We start from the raw sequence: 26891 nt of genomic DNA, 5'->3' as shown, positions 1-26891 counted from the left end.
TGAAGGGACCGGTTTGTTACTGGGTGTCGTTTGTATATCCAGAAGTTTTCAGGCAACAGTAAAAATGATGAGATGACTCCAGTGATTAACGTACCATACGGTGGCTGCTCTGACAAAATTTTCCAGTGCTGCTTTGGGTTCCCGGTCCGGTCCTGCCTTCCAACCGATGGTCATTTTTCCTTACTACGGTTCACTCTTCAAGCATTCAGAAAAACCGCCCACTATGAAAAGTGTAGTTTTCATCTTTCTTTGGGTACAGAAACAGTAAGAGAGTTCAGCAAAAGGGTTTGGCTGGTTGAATGGCAGGTATGGTATCACAATAAGTCAGTTGCAGTAGCTGGGTTTGCTGTACTCTTGTCTGGGTTAGGTAGGCTAAGTGAAATTCAGACAGTAACAGCTGGCTGCACCCTAGCATTTACCAACAGGTGGAACAATCAGTTAAACACTCTACATACAGAGTACCAGTTGTATGTCGGAACCACGGAAGGCGTTGATCACGCCTACCTTAATAACGCAGTTCGAACAACGAATGCGTCTTTACAACACATTCTGTTTGCACGCTAGTCTCTAGAATGACTTGCGCTAGAGTTGGAATAGTATAATTTACTATTCCAACTCCAGTCCTTGCAAAAGTAGGGAAAGTGTTGGACTTAAAGTCCAACATCAATCCAACAACGCTTTCCTTAAGGGAGGTTGTTGTAACAACTTGCGTGGTAAAGGAATGCGTTGCAAAGACGCATCCGTGGTTCAGACAGTGCTGTTAAGGCACAATGGGGTTCGAGCCGCAGTGTAAAGGCTTCTTCCCAGATAAAACAGCATTCAGTGTTTAACCGCTTTAAAATGAAAGGAGAGGTTGCAGTGACTGACCTATAACTAGGCCACTTATGAGCCACAGTACTCCGCAGCGCTCAAAAGTGACAATAAAACATTTTATAACAACAACTACAATTTTACGAACAGCTCACTGTGAGTAACTTAATGAAGTTGAAATAGCAGCTGTTGCACATGTAACTTACAGATCCCGGCGTGGTACTTCAAAGTGCTGACGCTGTGCTTGTGAGCTGCATATGTTCGGACACATTCCCCGGTATCCACAGACCAGCACTTCACTGTCCTGTCCACACTCCCTGAGTACAGGTGCCGGTTGACTAACTGCAATAAAAAGAGAAAACGCAATCAGCAGTGCTTAATTTGAGCCTGTGGTTTCCGGTGCTCAGCACCGGCACTTAGTTGGTTTCCGTGATCGACACCAGCGCTTAATTGTCAACACTCCACATGGTGGCACTGCTCATCTAATTTAGAGATGAGCAGAACAGTGGTTGCTTATGAATATAATCTACATTAAAAATTACTTATATTTGTCTCCCCAGCCATTCCTTTAGTTTGGGGCACCTGGAATAATCTGGACCTCCACACAGACGAGAGAGATGTTTAGTAGTTATTTTAGCAGCGATGACAGGTGCGATGGTTGGTGCAAGCTGCAGTGAACTTGGTCAGGGCCCTGGCGCTTATTATTTCACAAATTAAGCACTGGCAATCAGTGACTTCTTGCAAGCTATGGCTGCAGATCTTTTGTATGTGTTTTTACAGTGCTTTGAGTGCCGTCATTTTGGACTACTCTAAAAGGATCACTATTTGATAGATAACAAACTTGAGGCACATGATGGGGAGGTGACTTTCCAGGATCACAACTAGAATTCATGTCTCATGGTTCACAATTGACTACCTCGCTACTGAAAACACATTTGTCTTCAGGGAGGCGGAGTGCTCTGCTTGGTAAGGCTGTCATTTTAGGTTCACCGATTAAAAACTTAATTTACCCATTCACACCACAGGATCCTGTTAAAAAGTTGTTGTTTTTTAATCCATCTAGACTTTAATTAAGACTATTAAAAGGAAACCATAACAAGTGGTCACACCTATCTTATTTTTTTTATCACATATAAAAACATCATTGTTTTTTTACAAGATGAAGAGGGAATGCAAAGACCAATGTGAAAACACAAAGTAATGGTCAGAGTAATGTCAAAAACAAATTAACAACCAACTGAAGGCAGTTCAATGGAAACTATCAGAAAGCATGATCATGATTAAACGTGACACTAGTCAATATTTTTGCATTTACAAAATTTGCTAAGAAATATTTTACATATTTAAGAGGTAATTAAAACCAATTTAAAATCTTGAAGGTGAAGTCAATCTTTGTCTTTGCCAGATTCACTTTTCTGCTTTCTTTCCAGCATCTTTCTTGCCTTTTGCACTATGATTACCCTTTGCTGCAGGTTCCTTTTTTGCTGATGTTTTTTTCGGTTTCACTTCAGGCTTTGGTGCAGCAGGTTTCGCAGACAATCTTTCAGACCTCCTGGTAGGCTCTTGTTTACTGGTTTTTGATGCATGCTTTCCTACAGCACCCTCTGGAGTCTTCCTCTTAGGCATGATGGTGACCGCTGCGCCGCTGCTGCATGAATGGTGCTGATGCTGCTGTGGGCACCAAGTGGGCTCTCATCCTGGTAAAAAGTTAACGCACTTGCAGATGTTCACAACCAAAAAATCTGAAAAGCTGCAAAGTGCAGAAAGTAAACACTGAACACCATGTGCACCGTCATAATGAAGAACTATATCATTCACTTTCGGGCAATGAGTCAGCCTCCTATGACCACTGAGTCCTTGAAAGACCTATTCACTTTTCATTAGTTGGCTACATTTCTGTATTTCCTCATTCCGCCGGGTGTAGGTATACCTGGAGGTGCGTCTCTCCCTTCCCCATTGCTAATTTAATGCCTGGCTTGACAATGCACTGCCTTAGGATGAGTTGCATCTATTGTTTGGCCAAATTTCATTTAGAATATTTTTGTAATGTTATGATGGTATGCCTGAAAAACTTCTGCTGAATACAGCTGGCCTGAGTTGGTTATGGCGACAAGCCAGTGATAAAGGATATATGCTTAATAGGTCAATTGGGAAATGTTATTTCAGATGCCATAGGTCTGGTGTGATTATTATACAAAGTTACATGAAAAGCAGTAAGCCTGGTTTTTGTTAATCATGAAAAGCATATCTTAAAACCTATAGGTTTTTAAAGGTACATTGGTATTATATTTTATTAAAGCCTGTTGATATGCATTTTGTGAAATGAACGTTGAAAGATTTCTGTGGTAGGAAAATAGTTAGGTGTTGGTTACGATGTCTGTCAAATCCTGCTTTTTGTCATTATATTATTTTTAGGCCTGTCTGCTAGTGCTTATGAAATGACCAAAAAAGAGCCATAAGAAGCTATATTAGGATGGAGGACGTGGTTCTGCCCATATATAGAGATTCTTCTTTACATGGCATTTGATTGGAAAATAGTTGGGTTAGTTCTCCTATGAAGTAGCACTACTACTCATAATCGATAGGGAACTTTTTAACGTGGACCCAAAGCCCATAACGTCAAGAAGGGGCTTTGCATGGGGATAACCCCATGATCAATACAGTACGAAGGGGCTTCACAGTGGGAATTCTCTGACAAATGTCATAGGAAGGTATTTTACAATGTGAACTCCAGGACAAATACAATAGGGGATTTTGGACAAATAAAATGGTGTTTTCCTTTTTTTTTTTTTTAAAAATTTGTATTATTACATTTTTCCATATACATACATCCCCCCTTATCCACCCCCCTGCCTATCCTGAACATTATTATCCTTGGTACACACATGAAATCAGGTACACTTATAATAACATAAGCATTACATTATACTTCGACCGTCAAGCAAGTATATTATAATATGTCGAGGGTTTGCCATGCCAGAGACTTTTTGGCCGTGCATTATCAGAGCCTTTCCGTTACATTTCATAGTTTAGACAGTTTAAAACCTAATCTCGTCACTCAAGATTTTGCATCCACTGCGACAAGGGATCCCAGATTCTTAGCCCTTGTTTCTTTTTATTCCGCCTCTTCCTTCTGTAGATAGCTATCTCGAGGTTATAAGACGCCAATAATTGTGCCCGCCACTGTTGAAAAGCGGGTGGGTTTGAGTCCAACCAGACCGAAGCCAGACATATACTAAGGATTGCCATAGATATAAATATCAACCCTTGCATGTTATTTGGTCAAATATTTCCATCTGTACCTAGCATTATTTCTCCTGTTGTAATTTCGATTCTTACGTTGAAAATTTCGGATAAAAAGCCGGAGATATCCCTGATCAGGCTTTGTAATGTGTCACAGGTTGCAAATATATGTACAATGTCGGCCTCATACAATGAACATCGTGGGCATTCTGTACCTTTACCCAACCCCCATTTGGCTATCTTATTTGGTGTATAGTATAATTGAAAAAACGTTTTATAATATTGGGCTTGCAGTCTTGCAGACATTAATATAGATTGAGATAGTTCGTACGATCTCACGCATGACTGTAACGTTGTCCCCAGTTTTTCCTGCCATTTTGCGACAAATTTATTCATATCATCGGGGAGTATGGTAACCATGCTATCGTAAATTTCACCAATCTTTATTGCTTTATTCCCCTTTATTATTTCAACTGTCTGAATTCTCTGAAATTTTGAGCGTCCGCCCCCTTTCTTTATTAAAAAATCTCTAACCTGAAGAAATTTTAAAAAGTCTCTATGTTCTAGCATATACTCATTTCTTAGGTCTTCAAATGATTTGAGCCCCAACGAAGAGTAGAAGCAACCAATTTGAGTGATCCCAGCCTTTAGCCAGTTATTCATATACGTATCATTAAAGATCTCTGGGAGATTGCTGTTTTCCGATAAAGGAGTGTAATAGGAAAACCTACCGATTCCAAGCAGTTTACGCATATTATTCCAGGCTATATGTATGCAGGGCCGGACTGGGAACTGAAATCAGCCCTGGCAAAATTTGGCAGACCAGCCCCCGTCAAATTTTGCAGACCAGCCTCCGTCCAGCGCGTAGCGAGCGAGCGCAGCGAGCGAGCCCGACCGCTACTAGGGGGGTTTGGGGGGGTTCTCCCCCCAAGAAAATTTTGGAAAACAACCGACCAAAATGGTGAATTTTACAGCACATTTTTCATTACATATTCAATTGTATCAACTTTCAAACCACAGTAAATAGTAGATGATGACCTTCAAGAGCACCAGGTTACCCACCCAGTCATATGTACCCATAGACATTCTTTCAGAGAGCACCAAAAATAGGCACGAGTAGTAAATCAGAGAGAAATAAAAGTGAGACCAGCCCCCACATGGTGTGTAACGAGCAAGCGCAGTGAGCAACCACTATTAGGGGGAGTTTGGGGGGGTTGAACTTGTCCCCCCCACACAAGAAATTTGGGAGACAGAAAGGCCAAAAAAAAAAAGTATTTTTCAACACATTTTTCATTACATATTATATTGGATTGTATTAACTTTTAAAGCATAGTAAATGATTACCTTAAGGAGCACCAAGATACACAGTCATAAAACATAGACATTCCTACAGAGAACACTAAAAAATGAAATGTCGAGCACAAAACATGAATATAAATATAAACAATTTATTCTTCATATAAAATAGCATAAAGACATTTAAAAACGCACTTAACTTCAAACAATTGTGCAAAGGTTCAGAGTAAAAAGTGTACAAGACAATGTGCAAACATTAAATGATTTTTATATCCTGAGTTTTGTAAATAGTGCTAAAATAAAGCATCTCTCCGTAGCCACTCCCCCTCATGGCCTCCTCCTCAGACACCCTAACTACCACCCTCCACCAGTGCCCCTCATCTCTCCGTAGCTCCCACACCCCATGACCTCCTCCTCAGATTCCCTCACTGCCAACCTTCACCAGCACCCCTCATCACTCCGTAGTTTCCCCCCACCCCATGACCCCCTCATCGGATTCCCTCACTGCCATCCTCCACTAGTGCCCCTCATTTCTCTGTAGCCCCCCCACCCCATGACCTCCTCCTCAGATTCCCTCACTTCCATCCTCCACTAGTGCCCCTCATTTCTCTGTAGCCCCCCACCCCATGACCTACTCAGATTCCCTCACCGCTCCCTCCACCAGCGCCCCTCATCTGTCTGTAGTTCCCCCCCTACCCCGTGACCTCCTCCTCGGATTCCCTCACTGCCACCCCCACCAGTGCCCCTCATCTCTCTGTAGTTCCCTTCCAGCCTGTGACCCACCTCCTCATAAGATTCCCTCACTGCCACCCTCCACTATTGCCCCTCATCGCTCTGTAGTTCCCCCTGCCCCATGACATCCTCGTTGGCTTCCCTCACTGCCACCCTCCATTAGTACCCCTCATCTCTCCTGTAGTTCCCCCACCTCATGACCTCCACCTCGGTTTCCCTCACTCCCACTCTCCACTAGTGCCCCTCAGCTCTCTGTAGTTCCCCCCCACCCCGGGACCTCCTCCTCTGACTCCCTCACTGCCACCCTCCCTCACTGTCTGCCACCCACACCCTTCATCTCTCTGTAGCTCCCCCCACCCCATGACCTCTTCCTGGTATTCCCTCACTGCCACCCTCCACTAGTGCCCCTTATCTCTCCGTTGCCCCTCTCATACCCATTCCATTCGTTGTATAGCACTACTCATATCAGTGTAAGGTGTCACAGTACTTTACATAACAGCAGCACACATTATACAGAGACAATAAATCAAAATCAGTTTACGCGAAATGTCACATAAGCTAATGAGGATTACAAGGTGTAGAAATCACTTCATCCATTCTGGTGGGCAGTATATTTTACAGGGGTTTGGTCGGGACTCGGAGAAGCACAAAGTCAGGATTTAAAGAGTACTCCAGTGGTCAGGGTTGGCTTTACTGATAAAAATGTATAACTGCCCAAACAAACTCTTATTAGTAACATTAGAATAATGAAAGAATGGAGAAGTTCTAACTACATCACAACACAAAAAAGCGAAGTTTGTATGCAGTTTTTTTATGACAGTTCATTGGTCACTGTCTTATGTTAACTTCTGAACTGCAAGTAACACAAGGATATCTGTGACAGAGGTAGTAACCCACTGAGCTATTCCCATAAAATTCAGTTTATCTGCATTTACGAACTACCAACCGACAAATGGTTGCTCTGCAGCAGGATCGTAAATCACAAGTTAACAGTTTTTATTGTTGTTGTACATCGGTGGCAGATTCACTGCGACTGCGAGGGCTAAGGAGGCTCATGTTTGGTGGGCCTGGCCCACCCTCTAGAACCGGGCCTGGTAGGTAGTGGTGCAGCCTGCTAGCATAGCCGGAGTCTTGCTCGCAGCCTCAGGCACAGGCAGATCAGTGAGGAAGACTGCCCTCAAGGCCAGGGACGGCCTTAGCACTGGTGGTGCCCTTTGCATTAATAGCTCACTGTTCTATGTTAGGATTTTAACTTATTAACTGCAAGTAACAATAGGATCTCTCTGACAAAAGCAGTAGCCCACTGACCTATTTACATTATGTGCACTTTGTGATCTGCATGGTACATGTTCTTTGCAGCAGGCACATTAACACTCTGAGCTACCTTTCCATAAGTCAAAACTTCCACTAAACAATATGCAGATCTCTCTCTAGGAAGAACATTCAACACCAGATTCATCATGCCATTTTTATTGATGCCGAAAATTGCTGGAGGCCAGGAAGGAGGCAGCAAGCGCTTTTAAAATCTTAATATACTTGCAAACATAATGCCTCCACCCAAAGTCAGCACCCGGTGCGGTCACACCGGTTGCACTGCCCTAGAGCTGGCCCTTCAAGGGTCCTGTGACCTCAATGACAGTCACTGTTCTAGGGTGTGCTGCTTCATAGGCCTGCCCGCAAGACTGGAGGTGAACTTCAGTATGGATTGTGGTGGACAAGCCTTGAAGGTTAAACCACACTTGCCACTGCTAGGATCCGCCTGCTGGTGCTAAGACACCAGAGTTTCTAAGGTCTTGCGAAGCCTTCTAAGGTCTAGCATGGGTTGTGCTCACTCAGGAGAGTGGTCTAATGGACTGGTTATTAAGGCTGAACCTGGTTCACCAGTTCCAAATTCAGCAGCTCTGGCCATAGTGCCACATCCTCTCCCCCACTGAAAACCATACTGCCCCACTGAGAAAAACTCACACTACCTTCAATTACAACCCAATTGTTGCCGGCTATAAACACCTGGATGTGGCTCAATTTAAATGACGCACTAGACAAGAGCAATATGTGGCCTACAAAAAATAGTAACAACATCCTGGAAAAGCAAACACTCAAAGGGAATGCAAAATTAGCAAACCATGTGAAATGTAAGCAGGAACAACATGGTTAGCTTAGCGCTTTTACACTCACTATTCAGAAATCAGTGAGTGCTTTTGCCTGAAAAGTTGAGGACATGACAACAAGGCCCTGAATGGACCCATTTTAACGTCCATTGCTTATATCCTTACAAAATGTAAGCAGTAGTAGGGTAAAAAAGACCACATCCCTGGACGCAGAGCCGCAGTACACATTTCTTTTCTCCAATCCACACATTGCAGCACCTCCAGGATTGGTGCACTAGGTGCAAGCCCAGGAAAAACAAAGACAAGAAAACAAAAATAGCGCTTCACTGGCAAACTCTGTAAAAGTGACGCTAATGTGTTTGGGTGTTAATAAAATCAATCTGGCCAGCTTGCTACCACTCTGTCTTACTTTATTTAGTTATTTTATCATATTTTAACCTTTTATTCCCGAAGCTGCACCTTGGAAATAAAATAACAGAAAAATACGACATTTCCAACAAAAGTGTTTTTTTTTTTGGATCCATTTCACAGGGGAGCAAATAAAAGAAAGGAGAGGAATGAGACAGGGGACGCACATCGCACCGTGAACTAGACTGTCAATCAGCGCTGGACAGTCACCCAGTCCTGCGGCTTTTAGTGTCAGGGAGCAGCGTCGCGTGTAAGGCAGTAGGCGATAATCCTAAACCCGTGCTGGCTGCAGTGCCAGGCCTGAGGCCAGCCACCACCTCGCTCCCTGTGCCTAGTAGTAGCCCCCTTGCCCCTTACTTCCTTAGGCCCCTTTTGCTTTTGAAATTTCTGGCCCGCTCCAGCCCGGTCTTGAGTCGCGACTCCCCCGCACCAGGAACACTGCCCTGACACTACAGTGCCACCACACCATAGGACGGAACAATGCACGCAGTTGCCCATATGTCGTGTTCACCGAGCTCAGGTTTGTGTATGTAAGTTATGTAACAGAGCAAAAGGAAAATCCAGATCAGACTCTGATCTGGATTCTCCTGTTGCTCTGTTACGTAACTTACATACACAAACCTGAGCTCGGTGAACACGACAATCAGAGAATACCAGGTCGATCCCTACCCGTTGACCCCGCGCTCCTACTGCTGTGCATTATCTGATTGAAAATGCAATTAGCAAAAATGCAAAAACAACACTCACTTGGCGGCGGGCGGCACTGGGACACACTGGGACAGGCAGGGGCTAGGGGGCTATAAATAAATTAAATTATGGGGTGGCGAGAGAGGGCCTCTGGTCGACTCGTCAAGGTCTCAGTCTCTGCTGCAGCCTGCGTTCTGGAACCTGGGGATCACGCGCACTTTTTATTGCGTGAGCTCCAATGCGCATGTGTCAACTCACCACCAACAGCCGCACCCGCCCCACCCCCCTAAGGTGGGTGAACTGCGAGTCTGCGACTAAGAGCAGGCAGCGCAGACGCGGCGGTGGAGACTTCAGCGCACCGCGCTATTTATCCAGCACTGACCTACAGTCAGCACTAAATTCATTAATTGTGTTCATAAATTTTGCTTTTTTCCGCACCGAGCGAGGGAGACGCAGTCACGCAGCAGAGACAGTACAGAGCAAACAGTGAGCAACAAAACCGGCCCCCGGCCCAAAAACCGGCCCCCGGCCCAAAAACCGGCCCCCACCCCTGGCAGCCTACCGGGGGATTGCCCGGTGCCCGGCATTGCCAGTCCGGGCCTGTATGTATGCCTGCTAAGGTTTTGAATCAATCACACTCTTTTGAAGTAACAGTTATATATATGTCGCCATAGGTACCCGCTAGCCTCATCACCTAAGATTAGCTCTTGTGGTGTTGGTATATCCCTGTTTGGCCTGTTATCCCTATTTGAGATTAATAGCACTTTACAGTATTTCAGGATCGTAGCCCATCAATATACTCTGAGGTTGGGCAAGGCGAGACCGCCTCTTTCTTTCGGAAGTGCGATGTATCTAAGCGCCCTGCGAGGTCTTCTATATCCCCATATGAAACGGGAAAACATGTTGTCTATGTCTTTAAATATTTGTGGTCTGAACTCCAAGCATATTGTCCTGAAAAAATATAGAAATTTTGGGAAGATCATCTTTATCACATTACATCTACCTCCAATCGTTAAATGCAGGTTGTTTAATCTATTTATGTCTTTTTCAGTTTGTTTTAAAAGTGGATCTAGATTAATCTTCACCAGATTTTCCAGATTGGCTGTTATATTTACCCCCAGATAGATGGCACTCTCTACCACCCGATCGTCGTTGCTCACAGATTTCTCATTAAGAACTATCTGGGTTTTATCCTGATTCAACTTATACCCCGATACCTTCCCAAAGTTTTTTGCCTCCTCTTCCATCGCATTTATTGCAGTGCCTGGGTCACTTGTAACCAGTGCAATATCATCTGCATAAGCTAAGGTCTTTGTGTCGCCATTTGGGGACTTTATTGGTGGGATTGCCGGATTATTTTCAAGTCTACGGATAAAGGAATCAATAAAAATTGCGAACAATAGGGGGGAGCATGGGCATCCCTGCCTTGTCCCTCTGGTTACATCTATTTTTCCTGATACTGCCCCATTCACCATTACTACTGCTTCTGGATTTATATATAACATTTGAATAGCTTGGATAAATGGTTCCCCTATACCGCTCTTTGACATTGCTGACCAAAGATATCGCCAGGAGACCCTATCAAAGGCTTTCTCTGCGTCTGATAATATAAGTGCCATAGGGTCTCCTGCTATCTCGGTAATGTCAAACAGTGTGATCACTCTCTGTACATGGACGGTGGTAGATCTTCCTGGGATAAATCCATGTTGTCGGTTCGATACGATTTTGTGGATGATTGGGGCTAATCTGCTGGCTAATAATTTTGCATATATTTTAGAATCGCAATTTATTAGAGTGATAGGGCGATAGGATCCAAGTTCTATCGCGTCTTTATTTTTCTTCAAAAAGACTACAATTTTAGCTCGGGCCCAGGCTCCCAGAGGATGTCCTCCCTGAAAAATGTGTTTAAATAAATCACTCAAAATCCGTTTTTAATGATTTATGGAATTTAACGTAAAACTCTGCTGGTATACCATCCAACCCGGCTGCCTTCCCTTTAGCTAGACTGTTTATCGACAATAATATTTCCTCCCACTGTGGTGTTACATCCAGACTGACTTGATCCTCTTGTGACAACTTTGGTTTTGATGTCTGATCAAGATATTCCTCAATCTCTTTCTGTTGAATATCGCTTTCCTCATATAATTCTTGGTAATAACTCTGGAATGCTGCTCTTATCTCTTTGGGGTCAGTTCTGAGGCCATATTTTGGGTCTCTAATCTCCATAATCATATTGGCTGTATTTTGTTGTCTCGTACGCACTGCAAGTTGGTGCCCCACTTGTTCGCTCAGCTCATACATATTCTCCCTATTCATTGCAGCCTTACATATAGCCTTTTCTATAAATATGTCAGTAATGTTATTTTTAGCCACCGCTGCCCTACTCAGTGCCCCCTCAACATTCTGGCCTTCTTGTACTTCCCTTATCAGTCCCTCCTCTACTTCAGCCAGCTTTTTTTGTAGCCTCTCCATTTTTAATTTAGCCTCATAGTTAAGTTTTAATGAAAACCGTAGAGTTTCTCCTCTAATTCCTGCCTTGAGAGTATCCCAGACTATGTCTATTGAGGTACTACCCAAGTTATCCTCTATAAATTCAGGTATCCACTTGTTTATATGTTGACAGTACTCTTTATTTAAAAGCAAGGCCCTTTCGAATATCCACATATTCTGTTCGTCATTCCTTTTCCCACTGTCAAAGCTCATGATTAGGGGATTATGGTCGGATAAAACTCGCGGTAGTTTGTCTATTATGCAGTCTGAAATGATAGCGTTAGTTACAAACACATAGTCTAATCTGGCAAATTTAGTATGTGGATTGGAGAAGAAGGTATAACCTGGATCTTTGGGGTATTTTGCCTGCCAACAGTCCCTCAGACCGTGTGTGTTACATAGTTCTTTAAGGGCCTGATATACCTTAGGTTTCCTCCCTTTATATATAAATCCCGGCTCTAATGACCAATCACATGGCGAATTCAGATTAAAATCTCCACACACATCAGTGGAAGTGGCCAGTGAGCCAGTTCATTAGTAATATATTCAAATACAGCTGGGTCATCCGTGATGTTACCATATATGGAACATATAGTTAATTTTTTCCCATTGTTAAGCTGGCATTCCGTGATTGTCCATTGACCACATTTATCGGCTGCAGATCTAACGAATTGCATTCCCCTCCCTGTAGAAAGGATGGCTACCCCCATGTTTTTGTCGCTTGCGTAGTGGCTATAACCAGCCTATATCCTAGAGTTTTAAGAAGATGGCGTTCCAACCCCGCCATATGTGTCTCTTGGAGACAAATAATATCAGCCCCTATAGCTCTTATTCCAACCGCCACTCTTTGTCTTTTTTTCGGGTCATTAAGGCCACAGATATTGATAGACAAAATTTTGAATTTAGCCATTTAAGATTCTAGCTCCCCTTTCCTCAATCTTATCTCCCCTTTGTGCCATTCATACCGAGCTTGACCTTTATACTGTTTAATGCCTCCCAGTTTGTTTATCCTGATTGCATGTTTTATATCTATTGAATACTTATTCCCCTGATACTCCACCCCGCTACCAAGCTGTATATTCACTCCCGCCTCCCGCCCCCCTCCCCCCCCCTATTGAGGCAGTCAAGCTCAATCCTGAGCCTGTGTGATAGCATCTGAGTTGTCCCCCACTCCCTCCATCCGCCCGCTACTTCACCAAATGCTCAATCCAGTTTATATGTAAGGGAGGAAATTAGTTACTATTCCATTCCCTCATTTAGTCTCAGTAGGTTTCTTCCCTCCTGCTATAATTTCATCTAACATTTTCTGTGCTTGTATTTCGGATGTGAAAAAAAATTCCGTTCTTGATGAATAATTTTTAGTTTAGCCGGATTTTGTAAAAAAGCTGATACACCGATTTTTTGAAAAGGGGTTATGAGCTGCCTAAGTCTCCATCTCCTTTCTACGGTGGCATGTGCGAAGTACGGTTTAGCAAAATAGGAGAAAGTTTCCCCCTTCCTTTTCATGTTGGGTCTGGCCAGATCATAAACGGCCTGTCGGAGTAAAAAGTTTCCAAAGTATATCAGAATCACACGTGGATATCCTTGTGAATTTGCAGGGCGCTTGGGGGCTGGCAGGGGAAACCTATGTACCCGCTGGACTTCCTTATCCCAGTCCCAATGTGTTAGTTCTGGTAATGAATTTTTCAATAAGTTAATTGTGAACCCCCTAATATCGTCTCCTTCAATATTTTCCGGAACTCCCAGCAGTCTCAGGTTATTCCGGCGTTGGCGATTTTCTGCTTCCTCTAGCTTCCACATTACGTCTATTAGCATACTGTCTTGTGAGGATGTCTGCTTTTTTTAGTGTGTCCACTGTGTTTTCTAGATCTTCTGTACGTTTCTCCACCATGCCCAGCCTCTCTGCGATCTCTGTGCAGGTTTTCCCAACCTTGCGCATAGTGCCTTGCAGTTTCTTTGAGGCAAGCCGTGCTTGGCGATTTTCTGTCTTTATCTCATCCTGAAAGGACCTCAATGACTGCAAGGGGCTTCATCCCGGATCGTCTGCACCCTCTGGTCAGGTTGTTGTTCTTTTGGAAATTTCCCTGCTCCTTTAGGGCTATTGAGAAGTAGCATTTGAGTTGCTGAATAATCCCATCCAAGCTCTGCTTCTTCATCTAGGTTTTTCGGGTCTAGGTTTTTCTTGTGGCTATGTCTCTTCCCTTCTGACCCCCGTTTAGTTCTTTTCTGTATCCTTTTTTCCTCTGGTTGGCTGAGGTTACTCGCGGAGGTATCCTCTTCTTCCATCCCATCACTGCTGCCGGAGAGCCCGGATTCTGAGTCTACTGACTCTGCCGATTCCCTATTCAAGGAATAAAACATTTCCATAGAGTCTGGGGAGAGATAACCTGCCTCATAAGTCTTTTTTTTGGGAATAGCCCCCTCTTCATTGGCTATCCGGTGAAGCTGTTCAAGTCCTGTTTCCCTTGGCTTACCGATTGCTGAATCCCTTTCGGTATTCTCTCTCTCGGGGTCCTCCGCAGGTGATCCCAGGACTGTGTTTTCGTCGCATGACCCCCAAGATGGTCGCCCCTCCTCCATATGCTCTAGGGGGAGGTTCTGGGGGTTTTCAGTAAGGATTACTTCCTGGGTAGCCAAATCTCTGTCCTTCTGTGGTGCACCTGGCGCCCTCACCCCTTTGTTGCTGTCAATAGGGGTAAACATGGAAGTTATTGCAGTTTGTTTTTTCTCCCCCGACCCTCCCGGCAACATACCTTTCAAATCTGCAATTTTTGAGCCTTTAATAGCCTCCGTCTTATCTTTGCCCTTTTCTTGTTTGGCCCCTTTACTGGGACGAGTGTCTGTCTTCTTTACCTCCATCTCCGTCTTAAAAACGTTCTCCTTATGGGAAATACCTATCGTGTTCAACCACGTCTTACCGCGACCTAAAATGGTGTTTTCCATAGTGAACTCAATAACAAACACCAAAGGAAGAGGCTTTCCTTGTTGAATTATATGACAAATGGAGAAAGGAATGGGTTTCACATTGTGAACTCTCTACAATTGGAATACAAAGGGATATAGTTCAAAAATCAATTTTTAGGTCTGGCCATAGTATATGTTTGTTTCCTTGAAGAGAGAGTTAATGTTCATGTCAATGTATACTTTGGGTGTGCCTAAATTGTCGGTAGGTCATCATTATTTGTATATTAGTGACAATAGATTTACTTTATTCATTATTAAATGTGCTGACAAAAGCAGGCTTCTCATTTTAGACTATTAATGACTTAACAAAGCCTGTAGGCTTAACCTTGCTGATCGTGGAAAGCCATATGTGTTGCAAGAGGCCTGTATAGGGACTTTACTGGTTAGGTCTCGCCTGAGCCAGCGCTGCACTGCGAGGCATTTAGTAAGGGCTTTTGAACTCTGAACACACGCTCGTGCATGTGTTTTTTTTTATTAACTCGCAATTGGCCTGTGCATGAGTCTTTCAAAGATAGACAGCACGCAATTGGTCCAATGCGGGTGAATGTCCCGCCTTCTCTGTCCCCTGGCCTAGGGTGCTCGGGAGCAAGCAGCAGCGCCATCTGTTTCCAATTATCGCGTTAATTGGAAACAGATGGCGCTCGCGTTTTTTCTTGTTTTTGTTGACTTTCGCTTTTGAGCTAACACACGTTTCCTGCTCATCAGACGTATTCCGAGGGTGCCTGTTCCCTGCACTTCCCCCTCCTGTGATGGCTTTAGAGGTAACAAACACACGCATTTGTATTTCTATGTTTTTAGGTAGTTACAGTTCACAAAAATACATAGCGCTTTACAGAGCGCAGCAGTGTGTGTATGTATATACGTGTGTATTGGAGTGTGAGGCCCAGTGCAGAGCCTCGCTGACTGTTGCCGGGTGCCCCTATTGTGCAGCCCCGCGTCCCATTGGACGAGGGGAGGGCAGCCCTGCCGGGGAATCCCTTTGCTTTGTGTGCCCGGCCGCTGCACCCTTGTGGAGCCTCTTCCTTGGCCCTCCCTGAGGGGGAGGAGATGTGCTAACTCACGGTGCCTCCTACTCCCTCACATAAGTGGGGGCTGCACAGCCGACGTGCCTCGACCATGAGTCTCTTCTGCATGGCGGAAACTGCTTTCTGCTAAACTTTGCCTCATGCTCCCGACCATTGCTCAATTGTCTATTTTTAGCATTTTCCGTGCACCGACGTGGCTTGTCCCTGCCAGTCTGGGAAGGCGGACTCCGTGGAGGCCGCTGGAGCCTGCCACGGACGGAATCCTCTACTACTCTATCCCAGCTTTAACAAGGCGCACTGAACTTATCCCCTCCAACTGGCCCACTCTGAGGCTTACTGAGCCACAATAAAGGTCTGCGCTGGAGGGCACTTGAATCCCGCCATAAATGATGATGATTAACGTTTTGAAATGTTTTTCAGCCCCTCTGTTAACCAAAGCCCCATGCGCTCTCTCTCGCTTTCTGTCGCTGTATTCTCTCACACTCTCTCACTCGCCTTCTCTCTCTGGTCTCTCTCCCTGCCACTCTCTCTCACTCTCTAGTCTCTCCCTTGTGTCTCTCTAGTCTCTCTCTTGTCTCTCTCTGGTCTCTCTCTAGTTTCTCCCTTGTCTCTCTCTAGTCTCTCTCTCTCTCTCAGGTCTCTCGCTCTGTCTCACTCTTTGTAGTTGCTCTCTAATCCCCCCTCTTGCTCCATGCCTTCCTCTCTCCGTTTCTTCCTCCCTCTCTTAATCTCTTTTCTCTTATTTTCTCCTCTAGCTCTCTTTAACCTTTTCTCTTATCTTGCTTCCCTCTTCTTCTGCACACTCTTCTTCCTTTCTTCCTTTTCGGCCTCTTCTCGCTTTTCAATCAATTGTTGCTATGTCTCACTCTCTCTTTTATTCTCACCTTCCCCTCTCCCTTTTTTCTCATTCCCCCATCTGTCTCCTCTCTTCCTCGCTCAACCATTCTCTGTCCTCTCCCCTTTTCTTCCCTCTCTTGCTCCATGCCTGCCTCGCTCTCTTCTCTTTTCTCTCTTCAATTTCTTTTGCTCTCTTTCCTTTCCCATTCATTCTAAGTCACATACAGGTATGAGTACCTAATTACAGAGCCAGCGTTTCAAGGCAAGTGACATCTGTATGTCAAACTATTCTGGGTTTTCTGTCTGTTTTCTGGTGATGTTTACTACTTTCTCTCAGTTTTTATATAGCCTGAACTCAATCGGAAGGATTTGGAGCGCTTTACAAGATCAACACTTATATTATACAAGGGCACGTTAACTTTGCTTTAGGCGCAAAGAGATTAAGTGACTTGCCCAGGATCACAGGAAGTTAAACCAATGTCGGGACTCCAACCCGGTTCCAAAAGCGGCAGCTGTAGCCCTTAAGCCAGATCTCATCCCCACCCTTTTCCTGTTAAGCTCTCAATTTGCACACTATTCTCCTCCTTTCACCTGCACGCTTCACCCATCCCAAAGCACTTAATCACCACTAACTAAACACCTATTCGGTCCCAAAGGCGAGACCTATTGGCTATGCCAATGCTTGTTTTTAGGTTTAGGTCCTGTTGGTATACATGCCACTTAATATCACAGAGAGAGCGAGAGAGAGAGAGAGCGGACTAATTTTGAATTCTACCTGAAATGCTATGAATGTTTCTCAATGTGTGTGTGGCATTAAATCTCCAGGTGGAGTTTTAAAGTCTATGTCAATGTGTACTTTGGGTCTTCCTAAAATGTTGGATGGATCTTTCTAAGAATAGACCAGTCTATATTTATTTATGTTCATGTTAAAGTCAACAAGTTTGATTAATCAGTTATTTGATGTGGAGGCAAATGCACTAGGCCTCTCATTATACATTGTGAACAACTTGATAATGCCTTTAAACCTAGCTTCGTTGTTTGTGAAATGCTTAATGCTTTTGCACTAGGTCAATGGTGATCAAATTGTCACATTGTGCCTCACAATTAATAGGAACAGACTATATTTATGGAGTTAGCAGCCCACTGTAATATTTATTTTAAATATATGATTTGCATTGCTGATTAGTAATTCTATGTCAGGACCGGAGGCGAGGATTATGCTTTACTTTCCTCACTTTATTTAACAACAGCCCTTTTTTTATTTCTTAAACAAACCCACATTTCCCATGGAACACTGGAAATAGTAAAAACAAACGATGTGCTAACAGTCCCATAATCCAATAGGTGTTCATAGTGCTAGCACTATGTTATGTGCTACTGCAATGTTCCTCGATCTGGTATCATGGAAATCATTCCTGGCATATTGTGACATTCTATGAAGACCACCTCTGTCACAATGCATGCCCTGACATAATGGTGGTCCATCTTGCCATATAGTGTGATTTATTTTCAAGATAAAGTTCACCCATGGAATAATGTTGGCCCTGGCATAAGGTTGCCGATCTTTGAGCTGATGGGGGCACATGTGTTCCGAGAACACAGGAGGCATCTCTGGCACGATGGGGCCCAAACCTGGCATAATTTTCGTCCTAGTATGATGGAGTTCTTTTTTTACATAGTGAGGGCATTCACTGTATATGATGTAGCCTACCCCTGGTTTAATGCCCGTCTTATTAAAATAGTGGCCATCCTTGGTAATGTTGCTGGCCTTGGTAAAACTTAAATGATGCAGGTCCTATCTTAATGGGTGTTGATCCTTGACGTATCAAGGACATTCCTGACATACCTGTGGCCATCTCTTGCATAATGATGGAAACACCTGACAAGTGGTATTTAAACATAGACATGTAAGGCTAAAAATGTCAATGTGTGGTAGTAGTATATGTGAGTACTTAATAAAAAACGACAAGCTCACGTTTGACAAACCTGTATGAACAACAAATGCAAAGCTGATATTTTTGTGACAGAACTAGTTTTTTTCACGAAATTAGCACACGTTTTTCCATTAATGGAAAAAAAAAAATCTTTTTAGAAATTGACAAAATAACTGCACTTCTAAAACATGTTATGAGCTAACATCTGATTGATAATTGATGCTAAAATAAGTTGGTTTATCGCTGATGTCGGTTCTGGTCCCCGAAGACAGGTGTTGCTTTGGCCGTTATAATTTGATCATATATACATATTGTTAAATCCACTATCGCTAATGCTGTCCGAGCCTTAAGTGTGACATATTTATGTGAACGGCGTGCCGTCTGAAACTGAGGTCTCTGTAAACTGAGTGGTGGCGCTACTGAGTGAGATTTAAAAATAAGTCAAACTGTGCTGTCTACATCCAGTGAGTGTGTGAACTTTGGTACTTTTAATGTTTCCACCTTGCCCATCCAAGTAGAATCTTAGTAATAGCATGGTCATGAAAAGCTTCTTAGAAAAGGAAAGATGTAAAATTAAAAGATGTTGAAAGTACAAGTCAAGAAATATACTACATATATTTTCAAAAGTGCTACGCCACGTGGAATTGCCTATATTTTTTAACTAAACAAAAGAAATATGCTGTTCCTCTGAGATGAGAGTCAATAAACAGGGAATATAAACCAACCTGACCAGGGTAGTTCGAAGTTGGGAATCCATTTTATAGGATTATAATGCCCTCACACACCCTGTCGGGTGTCATGCTTCATCATCGGGCTGCTCCTCATCGGGTCGGCGGTGCAATACCCGACAGGCTCCCTATAGTAGGGGCACTTTAACGGAGATCTTTTTCAACAGCCGTTTGGTGAAGTGGGGGTGAGGGGCCTGGTGTGTGTAGATGAGTGTGTATGGGTGTATTTGGAGTGAATGTAAAATAGGGTTGGGAGTACCTACGAAAACAATTTTAATCAAGGGGTCTCCTACCCTAGGTAAAAACAAAAGGTATAAGGTGCTAAGCTGAGGTTATGTCTCAGGTTGTGGCGCTCTTATATGTGGTAGGTCAACATGTTTCTCACCAAATGAATAGTCTGTGGGCAATTTGTCAGGACCAAAACAAGGGGTATACTATCTACAATTAAAACTAAGAAAGATGATGTGGCTGCACACTCACATCAACCATAAGACTAACTCGTTGGATACCTGGTAGTACTGGAACTACCCAGAACAGTGGACTAACCAGGTTCCACAGTACCCGGTAGGTAATCAACACAAGGGGTTCCTCATGTATTTGGTGCAAGTAGCACGAAGTCTGTAGACCTACCCACTCCACCCGGGCCCGGCCTTTGTCCCCTCTTTGAATACTACTACTACTATATTTTTGAACTGGCAGTGAGGCATAAGTCTTTTTAGTCAATTTATATGTAAACTGTGCTGTAAAATGCCCCATTATGCCACGATTTCCCATTGGCCTGAGTGTTTACACCCCAGAACTCTAAAGGTTCACCGTATACATGCTTAATACACATAAACACACTTAATATACACACACACAGACACACTTTTAATAATAACTACCCAGAATACCGCAGTTAATGAAATACAAATGTTAGGGTCGGAGAAATAGATATGGTACATTCTACGTATAGATTTTTACGTTGTCAAATTGGCCATTGCAAATTACTTGTTATTTCACCAAGAAAGACCCAATGAGCTGGCTTTTTATGTTAAGCTTTATAGGATCAGATATTTCAGAAACCACTACCGAATGAACCAAAATTAAATGAGACCCAGAATTTCCTCCCTTCTGGAATGTGTCTGCCACAACATTTAATCTACAAAAAATTATTTCTTCCAACAAAGTGTATAATATTTCTATCGAAGAGAAAAACCAACCAGTCCTCGTTATTGTTTAAAGAAATAAAATAAATGTGGATATTTAGCCAGTCTCGTAATTTGAATAATTCTATTTTACGGGGATATAATAGCTGATGTTTGTTGCAAAGAAGCATGGTCAATGTGTCCCTGACAATTACCTCCAGGAGAATACAGGTTAAGGCATAGAAAATGCATAGAAAATGCCCATACTTTTAATATGTTTATTGAATAACAAGTTCGAGATACAAAAACTTCCAATCCGTGACATAGGTTCTTGTAATTATGAACATATAAGAGATAACAATTTCTCAATTTAGTAAAGCAAAGAATGGGTAAATTGCAGAGATGAATACTGAAGAGAAGTACGTAAATAGAAAAGAGAAAAAAGAAAGAAAGAGAATGGAGAAAAGTAAAGGGAAAGAAAAGAAGGATATAAAGGATGACAAACAGAGGGGGGAATAAATAAAGCACCAAACATATATTATAGTATACAATATAACAAAATAGGCTATAAACAAAGGAGAGAATAAACAAGAATATGAAATTATAAGAACTGCTATGCGTGACATATGCAACTATTGCCTGTAAATCAAGGGTGCGTTATTAACAGCATTATGGGACAAGTAATTGGTAATGGTAACCACAATTTATCACTTTCAACATTTCATTGAAGACAGTGTAAATTATATATGTTCAATCTGTGGCTATGGCCTACTAAATTCCACCAATGTTGAATGATAATATTGTCTGTAGACTTCCAGTTGGAAGTAATAACCGGCAAAGCAATTGCTTTTAGAAGAGCTACTAACTACCCAAGCATCCTACTATGTGACTATATACAATGTAGTCTGCCCAAAAACAGTTCATCCAGTGAAAAAGGAATAAAAACATCAGTAATAACCAAAGTTCTCGTCCACAACTGAGCCTACAAATCAGATCCAGCAAAATATATTTATATATGTACCCGAATGAGCGTTATGATGCCAATAAGTATCTTGTTTAGGGAGCTTGAGTTTAAATAAGTTTATTGTAGAATTAAATATTCTATTGTAGAAGAAAAATAAAATTTGCGTCAGGTTGGCCGAACGATCTGTGCCCACATATTTGTATATTTTGTTCCAGACTAAGACTGAGCATGTACATTGTAGTTCAGAGTCTCACAAAACCTTATTTTAAGATGTAGCTCTGCCACAATTGGGCATTCTGAGCAGTTTGTAGATTATTGCAGGTTTAGAAACTATAGTGGTAGAAATCGGATTACTCTGTGTTTGCACAAATAGGGGAGGTGAAGGATGTGAGTACAATTAAAAGGATGTTTTTCAGTTCATTGTTTTGCTTAATCATCATAAAAGGAATGAATAATGCCTATATTTTCATATATCTTGATTTTGGATCCATTTTTTACTATGTTAAGCTATGAGTCTTTAGTATTGGCACACAGACCACCAATGAAACTTCACCACTTGTCTGGCTGAACGATTACCCCTCTACCAGTAAGACTTAACATTATTAACCCCCTTAATGTTTCCCTACAGCATTGTGCTGTGTTTAATTTGTGTCGGTGGTTGGTGGTGGTGGGCACCCACAACCATTTCTGGGCACAGGGACCTGTTTTAAATCATCAGACTATGACCCAGAGCAAAAAAAATAAAAGGGGGAAAGAAGGAGGATGAGACTGATAAGAAACCAGTGACAAAGGCAGAGTACAAAGGTCAAACTCGACTCCTCAAAGTGTTGCAAAGCAATAGAGAATTTGCACCAAGGCAATATTCTGATACACAGTTTGTCCAGAAGGGACGTAGCTTGGTCAATAAGAGGGGGGGATGGAGGAGAGCTTCAGATTTTCCAACAATCAGGCTGGTATATAATGTTTAAATACATTATGGGACAAGCAAGGAGCGTGGGTCTAAAAGGCAGTGGGAATGGAGGGGTGGTACTAAGAGAAAAAAACACAATATTTTGTAAAATAACCAATATTCTTAGGACTTTCAATACAAAGAGGGAAGAGTGTCTGTGCGTTTTCTCTGTGTATATAAAACACCTTGGTGAAATCCGACTGACATCTCACAATATCCAACCGTAAGCACCTGTACCCAACTATTTTTCAGAAATTGAAAAAATGAACGAATGAGAATATTTATCAGCGCACATGCACGCTAAGGCACCTTAGTGCTAGGACTGGGCTACTGAGACATCCCCAGCAGAACCTAATTGTAAAGGTAGGTTCTCAGGGACTTCCTAAAAACAATTTGGCTAACTATAGCATGTAGGCCATTTGGTAGGGAGTTCCAGAGTTGAGAAGCAAGAACAGAAAAGGTCACCCTTCTCAAGAGTACCTTTCTGCATCAAGGGATCAAAAACAGATTGATTGCTTTTTAAGCTGTGATTTAATTAGAGAGTAGGACATGCACCCCTAGATAGGGGTAGTGGAGGAAAACGTCCTCCAGAAATTAAGTGCCACTAGTGGTGCTTAATTTGAGCCAGTGGTTCCCAGTGCTTAGCACCGGCACTTAATCACCAACACCGGTGCTTTTCATGAGCATCAGTTAAGGACACATTCATTTACCAGGAGATTAAGTGATTTGCCCAGAAGCACAGGACGTTGAGCCATCACTGAGACTTGAACCTGGATAAAAGGCTCCGAAGTCAGCAGCTCTGGCCATTATGTCACATTCTCTTCCCGCTTTGAGGGTTAGTAGTTGGTTCTGCTTTGGGCGGCACTAGCAGCAGAAATGGGCTGGTGCAAGCTGCCTCTTGACGAGAGCCCCGGCACTTATTTTTATACAAATTACCGACTGGCCCACTAGTGAAGATGAATTGTGCCCAGAACTAGCTTGGGTAGCCTGTCCTGCAGAATAAAAGCAGTTGAGTGTTAGGAGGGTGAAGCTTGATAAATACTGCCAAGAGGTTACAGATAATGTAAGTTGGTCTACCATGCTGCATAATTTGATCTTCTATTGCAGCATAATTCTAGTGGCCTTACCTACGAGCAAGGAGCTTTTTCGTCTCCTGCTGTGACCAAGCATCCGGGGACCACTCATCCAATTTCATTGTTAACTTAACTGAACCAGGCTGGTAAATATTGAAACCAGATGAGTAATGATTAACGAGAATGGATATCTGCCGTCATGACTCTGCCTCTGGTTCACTGCCAATTGCTAATGCTTGGCTTACTGCACCTCGGAGAGTGTCCTGGATACACACGTGCACTGAGGCAGGAGCCCTTCCTAAGCTGCAGGCTTTAGCAGCGGGTGGCAGAGTGGATCGTGGACAGGCTTGCAGAACTCCAACAGCTTCAATATCATAGCATCAATTTTCTGACGGCCTATGCAGACATCAGGACTTTCAGCCTCCAACTTATGCAATATAGTGTTACAAGATCAAGGTCCTCATTTATGCATTCCTTCAAGTGACTGGACTCCCTCTCATCTGTACAATATGGCCTCACATTTTTAATTTATTGACCAATTGAGGCTCGGATGACTCACGGGTGGGGGGCGGGTAGGGTCGTCACGCGTGAGTTCTCGCGGGGGGTGGTAAAAATAAAAAAAAATTAAATTATCTTACCGGGTCCCGCGCTGCCTCCACTCCTGGCCGGGTCCGGCTGCAGTGCTGGAACATGAAGAAGGCAGCCTCCCTCCCCTCCCCTAAGCCAATCACAACGCTGCAACTAGCCCACCCCCAACCAGGTCTACCCTCCCGCCTGCCCCCAACCAGGAATACCCTGCTTTCTGCTTTCTCGCAGCGCGAGAAGCGGAAACATAAAATGGTATTTAAAATACCATTTTATGTTTCTGCTTTGCCGCACTGCAAAAAAGCAGTGGGGCGACGCTCCTCCGCCCTAATGGAGGAGCCGCCCCGGTTATTGACGTAAATTTGAAATCAAGATCTTCTCCCGCAGTAGTTTGAATATCTATCAAGCGCATAGAAACTGGCTCTACAAGCCACAGCCGTGTTCAGAGACGTTTTAAGGCATGGGCAAAGTGGGCTTTGGCTCAGGGCCCAAGCCTTTCAGACACCCCCACCCCCCTCACATAGAGCCACCTCTGTTCTGCAGAGTCTTGCCCCGAGGACCTTTCATCATTCTTGAAGAGATTGTTTTAAATACAGTTTTCCTTCATCTTTTTTTAATGTGGGTTATATGTGAGCGTCTATTACAGACATTTTGCAAAGAAATGTATTTATGTTTCATACTACATCCATAAAAAAGTTTCTATTAGATCATAACAGGACATCACATATGTGAAATGGGAGGGTGTCAAAGAGATTATTAGCAGTAATATTAGTGAGCTGCTGCTGTGTTAAAATTTTGAAAACACACCTCATCACTATCCCTGAATATTAGATGTAAACATATTTAGAATTTGGACCAGTGTGCCTGTGCGCGGTCAGTGACCTGGCCAAAGACAGCATGATAGAGGTGAAATTGGATCATAAATTCAAAGCTTTTCCGAACAAGGGCCCCCAAAATAACTTGGGCCCATGGCCCCGAAAGTACCCTGTTTTCGAGCATCGCACATGAAGCAAATCTGTTCGTGCGCGCACAGAGATTCTTTATTGCACAAGTTGTAGTGGCACCACAGCTTTTTCTAACACTGCTTTAACCTGTTGAGTGAGGGCCTGTGTGGGTGCATTAGTGTTTTGCATGAATGTGTGAATGAGTGGGTTAGCAAAATACTTTTTTTAAGTGAAAAATACAGAAGAAATCGCCTTTTTGTGCTGAAGGCACAGTGGGCACATGGATCAAACAAGCATTGGCAACCCCTAAAGGTCTAGCCTAGAAGGGAAAGACCCCAGATGCTTTCATTCATGCAGTCATGTTCGAGTGCAACGGCTCGTCTTTGAGGCCTGCAAAACTGTGGTCAGTAGTAAGTAACTGTTGGTGTGTGAATGTTGTGAGAGTGCTTTTGGTAGTGTGTGACTTCTAGGGGACATATGTACGAAGAAATGTCGCTGCGGGGCGCTGCAAGCAATTCAGCAGAGCAGTGCTGCGTCATTTAAAAAACGCAGGCATGCGCCATATTAACACAAATAAAGTGCATGCCTGTATTTTCCCTTACGCTGGAGCTGAAAAAGCTGCCTGGCACAGGCACCCTAGCACCATGGTGCAAGGGTGCCTGCATTGCAGAATTATTGTTTCTGTGCAGGAACGGACACCTTCCTGTGCATAAACAATCTTAAATGGCGCTTTGCTCCTTTCATGTGTGCTGCAGAATGCAGCACACATAGGATGAGCATAAAACGAGGAGAAATAAAAGTATTTCTCCTCACTGCAACATTCTAACCCCAGCCTTTCGATGGAGTCAGTTTTTGGAGCTGCCTCAGATTTACTATTTCATGTATATCTGGAGCAGTGTCAAAATGCAGTGGATGTTGCATGGGAACGCCCACAGCAACACCCATTGCATGCTCTTTTGACGCAGAAAACTGTATCAAAGGGCACGATATTTACAAGGTAGCATTAAGCCATGCAAAGTGGCTTAGCGCTGCTTTGTAAATATAGAGAAGCGCATTGTGCCACCGGAGAGTCGTAAAAAGTGATTCTCTGGTGGCGCAATCCTCTTGTAAATATGCCCCCTAGTCTCTAAAAGGTGTGAGTCCTGGTGGTGGTGTGCGGCTGCTGCTTTTTGAGGGGTGTCAGAGCACTATCAGTAGCACGCAAATGCGAGTTTGTGAAGGGTGGAACAATACTATTGGCAGCGTGTGGCTCCTGGCCTGAGAGGGACGGAAAAGCTGCCAGTAGCGTGCGAATACTAATTTGTGAGAGGAAAATCATGCTTCTGGGACCGTGAGACTGCTAGTCATTGATGGGATCTGCATTTTTGGTATTTTATTTTTCCCCTATAAGAGCATTAGTGGGTACCCTCGTGTTTTTCATAAAGATGGGGCTGAAGGCACACTGTGCACTTATCTAACAATGAACAAGTCTTACTCTTGAAACAAAGGTGCAGCAATCATACGCAAGCGTAGTGCTTTGTATCCAGGTGGGAGCCTTGGCGGTCTGCTTTTTCTAATGGGGCTGCCCAATCATTGGGTGAGGCATTAATGACACAGGCTGTCCATTTACTTCCTTTCGAGGACCCTTATGGCGTGACCACTGGGGCGCGTCCCCCTATACTGGTCTGCAGACAGATAACTGACCCCCAGATTATGTGCACTACTTGTTGTGTTTACTATCATCATCAAACCAGTGCTCAATTTGTAAAAAATGTAGTACCAGGGCCTTTCTCGAAAGGACACGGCAGTCTGCACCACCCGTACCCTGCCAGCTGCCAATGACAGTACCAACATAACGCCTAACCATCACACTCCTACAAGTATGACAATTCAGACTATTTCAGGCCACGCAAAGCTATAATAATGGCATGAGAGGCTGGTATTATTCATTTTCAATGCATATTGACTTAATAAACATGGTTGGTGTTCTCATCTCAAAATTAAAAAG

At 43.4% G+C, this 26891-nt stretch overlaps 1 protein-coding gene and 1 pseudogene across 2 annotated transcripts in view; both read right to left on the bottom strand.

Annotated features, from left to right (window-relative positions):
• WDR86 (WD repeat domain 86) overlaps positions 1-26891 on the bottom strand; it is a 222898-nt gene that overhangs the window by 72008 nt on the left and 123999 nt on the right. For both annotated transcript variants that reach the window (XM_085632021.1, XM_085632020.1), the window contains exon 5: positions 1017-1152. In XM_085632021.1, coding sequence (XP_085488147.1) covers positions 1017-1152 — 136 coding nt within the window. The remainder of the gene's footprint in view (positions 1-1016; positions 1153-26891) is intronic.
• Positions 2203-2474, bottom strand: LOC146789696 (high mobility group nucleosome-binding domain-containing protein 3 pseudogene; annotated as a pseudogene).

Source organism: Triturus cristatus, chromosome 10 (assembly GCF_964204655.1).
Source record: "Triturus cristatus chromosome 10, aTriCri1.1, whole genome shotgun sequence".
NCBI classification, from domain to species: Eukaryota; Metazoa; Chordata; class Amphibia; order Caudata; family Salamandridae; genus Triturus; species Triturus cristatus.
This window is presented reverse-complemented; position numbering and strand designations above follow the sequence as displayed.